General features: G+C 41.9%; 1 protein-coding gene across 1 annotated transcript; it reads right to left on the minus strand.

The window, feature by feature from the left end:
* Positions 1-541: 541 nt before the first annotated feature.
* Positions 542-4,277, minus strand: LOC129834881 (homeobox protein BarH-like 1). The gene is made up of 4 exons (XM_055900245.1): positions 3,594-4,277; positions 1,701-1,992; positions 1,366-1,450; positions 542-1,221 (listed from the first exon to the last, which is right to left on the minus strand). The coding sequence occupies exons 1-4, from the start codon at positions 3,793-3,795 to the stop codon at positions 1,066-1,068; spliced, it is 735 nt and encodes a 244-aa protein (XP_055756220.1). The 5' UTR covers positions 3,796-4,277; the 3' UTR covers positions 542-1,065.
* Between the last annotated feature and the right edge of the window lie 2,024 nt (positions 4,278-6,301).

A 6,301-nucleotide genomic window follows, 5' to 3' on the forward strand; every position in this document is an offset into this window, starting at 1 on the left:
CGTTTGATTAGATCATTATGTTATAAATATTTGAAACATGACAGTATCATTTGCATTATCAGTGATGAGCACTAGATTTGACAATATTGGATTTGCCTGTAGGCCTCAGTCACAGTTATGAGTGTTCAAGGACCAGTTTTTCTATGGAGTTCGCCTACTTGTGTTAAATTACCCTTAAAGTCATATTATTAAGCACTCATATTTCGCTTTGGTCGTTACATTTCGTTTCCGTTCAAATAACCCAGGGCTCTCTGTATCATGCTGAATTGTCCGTAATGTTAGGCCTACCCAACAAGAAATTGTATCACTGCTAAAGTGTTATTAAGTGAAGACTGTTGACATCACAGCGTTGGAACAGAACGAGCAGATGGATAGTTCTAGAAGTACCAGAATGGTCATGTTTTGGAGGGAAAATGACCTCCCAGCTGCCAACATCAACATTCTTATGTGATTGCAGGAAATATCAATTTTGGTCAAATTTCCTTTCATTATAAAATACAAATAAAATAACAATTAAGTTGTAAGTGAAAAAATATTTAATTACATCCAAAAATGTCTTTATAATAAAAACCGAATAAAACATGTAAATATGCCAAACAAAGAAAGGCAGAACAGAAGACGTGTGTATAAAGTGTGTCCTTCGAATGGAGGCAAGGAAACAGTACCTACTGGTCGATGGATGTTTCTCTGTTCCCTCTCTCCTCCCTCCTCTCTCTACCGCTCCACAGCAGTAACAACGGTTTGTCGTGACGCGGAGGGACGCACATAGTAGGTATTGAGAACACATTGATGATGAAAGAAGATGTAATATAGCATACAAAAAGTAACGTCGTCCCAGGATGAGCGAGATTAGTAGTAAAAAATCAAGTTCCGCCTCGGAAGGCGAACATCAGTCGCTCTCTAAGTTCCAACATATCGACGTCAAGGTCAAGGCAGTTGGATCCAACGGTCGACCATGCATGCAACATTACGCATCCCAGAGGCTGTATGTCAGGAGAACATCGTCAGATAGTTATTTGTCAGTTAGTCGGAGGCTCGGAGCACCAACGTTATTATTCCTCTTGGTTAAGTGTCTGAATGTGACGAGGTGGAACCGTCCGATTTACGGTCGACGTCTCGAGACCTCTCCTGCTCCGAAAGCTGCTCGCTCGACGGGATGGAGTTCTTCTTAGGACGGCCTTTTGGTTTGGTTGGAGATTCCAGTCCTCCTCCTTGTAGGACCTGTACAGTGGAAACGATTCAAGTTTCAGTTAAAACAGTTCAATAGTCCGCAATGAAACGGTTTAGTCCTACCATAAAACCAAGATAATTGACAAGTCATTCTCCTCCTTGTCATATTATTCAGAATAAGAAATAAGAACTTACTATTTTCTTCCATTTCATTCTTCTGTTCTGGTACCAGGTCTTGACTTGTAGTTGACTCAGATCCAAACACTCAGCTAGATCTATTCTACATGAACAAAGACAGAAGCGATTAGAGAGATTTCCTTTACATTCTCTAATAGCACACTATAACGCTGCCTTGAACTAAAAGCAGTCGATAGTCAATGGTAATAAAGGAGGATATTTTCTTTGGTTTCATCAGTCATAACAGCAGATGAGGCATTTGCATGTTTTTATTTCTGTCTGTCACTTTTTTCCGCACATCAGCAATAACTGGGCTTGGGGATAAACGAAGTTGATTGAATTAATTTGAATACCTGTCTGGTGTTGAAAGGTACTTTTGTTTCTCAAATCTCTTCTCCAGGCCCATGAGCTGTAGCTCAGTGAAGACTGTCCTGCTCCGTCGGCCCTTTTTGGTCTTGCTGCTGCCGTCGCCGACGTGCTCCAGCTTGCTTCGGAGGTGGAGGTCCAGCGGGAGGTGGTGGGAGGCTGAGCCGTGGTGCAGGCCTGGAGCCCCAGATAGGAGAGCAGAGCCTAACGGTGATCCAAGTGAACAAGAGAGTGGCGACATGGGGAACTTCAGGATACCCGACTGGTCGGCCTTCAAAACTGCAAGTCAAAGTCCAACAATATCACATTTAAATGGAATTATTCTAGGTCTAGACGAAGATAATTCATTTAACAATGCCTATAGGCTGCACACTTGACTACTAGCTTGGCAATTACAAACTAATGATGACAGTTTTATTGGTCAAATAAAGGTTAACATGAATACAGAGAAATGTTACTAAAACATTTTATTTTATAATATTAGTAGTAGTAGTATTATTGTATTGTTATATCTGTATTATTTTAATAATAGTTAAGTCATAGTAGTATTGTAGCCTATTTAAGATGTTATTACATTATACTACGATAGGCCCACTACAAATAAGAATAATTTAATTGTAAAATGGTATTGTATTTATTTTATAATTATGGTAATACGTATAACAATAGTTATATTATTATAAACATTATATATGTATATTCTTATTAACAATAAAAAATATAATTTCAATCAATGTCAATAATCAATATGTAACCAAATGCATCTACTTTCTAGTGGAAATATTGACGCGCAAGGTGACCTCATACTACTACTTTCTAGTGTGTTTTCCACCAACACATCTTCCCTGAGACAAATTCATGTGACCCGTATGACGGCTGAAATGCATAAATAGTGCTATTCGATAAACAAGGACTAGTTTTACAAATCGCATCACCAATCAATGTAAACACGTGTACTAGGTTTTGGCCTTTCTAGGGAGTTTTTCCTAGCCACCGTGCTTCTACACCTGCATTGCTTGCTGTTTGGGGTTTTAGGCTGGGTTTCTGTACAGCACTTTGAGATATTAGCTGATGTAAGAAGGGCTTTATAAATACATTTGATTGATTGATTGATAATACTACACTGGAAAAGGAACATGAGTCCAATACTCTGAAGGTGCGCTGCGTGAAACGTAAGGCCCGCGTCGCCCTTTCTAAAGTCTGGTGACCCAGTGTGAACATTCGTTCGAGCGGAAACATTCACAAGACAAACTTGTCTACATTTTTTTTGATACAGCAATATATACTTTAGAAACCTTCTTAAAGATCAAATGAAATTACAATGTTGTTTTTGAAATACGGTGACTAAATTAGGGTACCCGAATGGGCGCAGCGGTCTAAGGCGATGCAGTACAAGAGGCGTCCCTGGTTCGTATCCAGGCTGTATCACATCCGGCCGTCATTGTAAATGAGAATTTGTTCTTAACTGACTCTCCTGGTTAAATAAAAAGGCACGCGCTGGTAACGCGCTTCTCTCGGGTTGCTTATTTTGGGGTGCATCAGAGAAACCGTTGGTTGACTTTTGCCCTATTACCTACTATTTGTAGCCTATATATACACATTTGAAACGTTATGGACTTTCAATAAGTAAATAGTACCAGAAACACGAATGTAAACAGGCTCATATTTAAAGAAGCATTAAATCAACTTGTTTTACGAGCGCCATTTGGGACAATTACTGCCTGAACGAAACAAAAGCATTAATCTGGAGTAGGGTTTCCCACACTCGGCCCTGGTCTAAAGAAAACTATATAACAAAGACTTATTGCAAATACAATCTCATTTTTAGGATACACACCTCCATCTTAAAACAAGCTGGAATCAAAAGCAGTGCATCTTACCCAGGTGGTTGTGGTATGGCCGTGCCGATAACAGAGCTTGTACTCCAAACTTGAGCAGGTCCCCTGCCGGGGTAGACACCTTGTGGTGGTCGGTCAGAATCTCTTCGATCATGAAGCTCCGGTAGCGATGTGAGTGGGAGCGGTGGTCGGTGTAAGCCTCCGGAAGATAGTAGTGAGCCCCCAAATCCAAGGGATGCTGCATGGTTCAGTTCGGTCAGCGGGAGAGACCGAGTGCAATAAAAACGTTAATTTGTCTTCCTCCTTGGGTAGTCTATCTATACCGTAGAGACATGCATTCACATTTAAACAGCCGCCCCTTCTCACTTTACAACTCTGGGAGAGAATAAGTCACTCGGATGCAGGGCTGGAAGTTAACATCCTCAACTGGACACTGAAATAAGCCCGTCCTGATTCTGCGGGGTGGCTGAATCCGACTTGTCCTCTTCTTATGATCTCCTTCAATTTAAACTTCTCAACCCGTTTCTTTGCTGAAACCCAGCTATGCAGATTGCAATATGGAACCAAACTTCCTCAAAGTGTCATCCTAACGTTTAATTTCCGGCCAATATCAAGTAATGCAGTCTACCCCTGTTTACTGTAGGCTATAGCGTCGCCGAGAGTATGCATGGAGGACAGCAGAGGCTTATAAGAGAGTTCCCTTTCTATGCCCTTCCCCTCCTTAGACGAGCCTCTCAGACCCGAGGAAGGGAACATCTATTAACACTACTTTGCATGCTAAAATAGGCAAATTATTTAAGCAAATTAGTAGGCATGTATTTGGTTTGGACAAATTAGCCTGCCCATCTACTCTTGGCCAGACAAAGCAAGAGAGATTTATTGTGCACAATGTTGAAGGAATGCTGGTGTGAGATGGTCAAATCAAAGGGCCCAATGGTCTTTGAAATGCATTTTACAATGAATGTTAAAACATTTTGTTGTAGAAAGTAAACATTTCGATTAAATATATCAGGGAAATGTATACAAATGTAGGCCTATGCAATTTGTTAAAGACATGCAATTCATTCACACCCAAACACTGAACAACACCAGATCAGGTCATGCAACATTGTTTAGAAATGGAAATATACACCGATGGCCGGAAGCATCAATCTCTTAGTTTGCTTCTTAATGATGACTCGCTCCAGCAGGTATATTTCACTGGTCACCCCCAAAAGCCTATTCCTACTTTGGCCGCCTTTCCTTCCAGTTCTCTGCTGCCAATGACTGGAACAAATTGCACAAATCACTGAAGCTGGAGACTCATATCTCCCTCACTAGCTTTAAGCACCAGCTGCCAGAGCAGCTCACAGATCATTGCACCTGTACATAGCCCATCTGTAAATAGCCCATCCAACTACCTCATCCCCATACTGTTTAGTTTTTTTTGCTCCTTTGCACCCCAATATCTCTACTTGCACATTCATCTTCTGCACATCTACCATTCCAGTGTTTAATTGCTAAATTGTAATTACTTCGCCACTACGGCCTATTTATAGCCTTACCTCCCTAATCTTACCTCTTTTGCACACACTGTATATATATTTTTTCTATTGTGTTATTGACTGTAAGTTTGTTTATTGCATGTGTAACTCTGTGTTGTTGTTTGTGTCGCACTGCTTTGCTTTATCTTGGCCAGGTCGCAGTTGTAAATGAGAACTCTTTAACTTCTATTTTAGATTATAGTTAAAACAAACTTACAAATCTCACATGTTCAGATATACACTACATGACCAAAATTATGTGGAGACCTGCTCGTCAAACATCTCATTCCAAATCATGGACATTAATATGGAGTAGGTCCCCCTTTGCTGCTATAACAGCCTCCACTCCTCTGAGAAGCCTTTCCACTAGATGTTGGAACATTGCTGCGGGGACTTGCTTCCATTCAGCACAAGAACATTAGTGAGGTCAGGCACTGATGTTGGGCGATTAGACCTGGCTCGCAGTCGGCGTTCCAATTCATCACAAAGGTGTTCGATGGGGTTGAAGTCAGGGCTCTGTGCAGGCCAGTCAAGTTCCTCCACACCGATCTCGACAAACCATTACTGTATGGACCTCACTTTGTGTACGGGGGCATTGTCATGCTGAAACTGTTGCCACAAAGTTGGAAGCACAGAATCATCTAGAATGTCCTTGTATTCTGAAGCAATAAGATTTCCCTTCACTGGAACTAACAGACATGGCACGAACCATGAAAAACCGCCCCAGACCATTATTCCTCTTCCACCAAACTTTACAGTTGGCACTATGCATTGGGGCAGGTAGCGTTCCCCTGGCATCTGCCAAACCCCGATGGTGAAGCGTGACTCATCACTCCAGAAAACGTGTTTGCACTGCTCCAGAGTCCAATAGCGGCAAGCTTATCACAACTCCAGCCGACGCTTGGCATTGCGCATGGTAATCTTAGGCTTGTGTGCGGCTGCTCAACCATGGAAACCCATTTCATGAAGCTCCCACCGAACAGTTCTTGTGCTGACGTTTCTTCCAGAGGCAGTTTGGAACTCGGTAGTGAGTTTTGCAACCGAGGACAGATGATTTTTACGTGCTACACGCTTTAGCGCTCGGCGGTCCCATTCTGTGAGCTGAGCTTGTGTGGCCTACCACTTTGTGGCTGAGCCGTTTTTGCTCCTAGCTCTTTCACTTTACAATAACAGCACTCACAGTTGGCCCGGGAAGCTCTAGCCGGGCAGAAATTTGACGAACTAACC

This window comes from Salvelinus fontinalis, chromosome 3 (genome assembly GCF_029448725.1).
Source record: "Salvelinus fontinalis isolate EN_2023a chromosome 3, ASM2944872v1, whole genome shotgun sequence".
In the NCBI taxonomy this organism is placed as follows: domain Eukaryota; kingdom Metazoa; phylum Chordata; class Actinopteri; order Salmoniformes; family Salmonidae; genus Salvelinus; species Salvelinus fontinalis.

What these genes read in the sequence shown, in the direction of transcription:
- LOC129834881 (XM_055900245.1), bottom strand. Translation starts at nt 3,795, where the DNA reads ATGCAGCATCCCTTGGATTTGGGGGCTCACTACTATCTTCCGGAGGCT. An exon ending in GCCATACCACAACCACCTGG is followed by an intron (nt 1,993 to 3,593) that starts GTAAGATGCACT and finishes TTTGACTTGCAG; the next exon opens with TTTTGAAGGCCGACCAGTCG. An exon ending in TACCTTTCAACACCAGACAG is followed by an intron (nt 1,451 to 1,700) that starts GTATTCAAATTA and finishes TTGTTCATGTAG; the next exon opens with AATAGATCTAGCTGAGTGTT.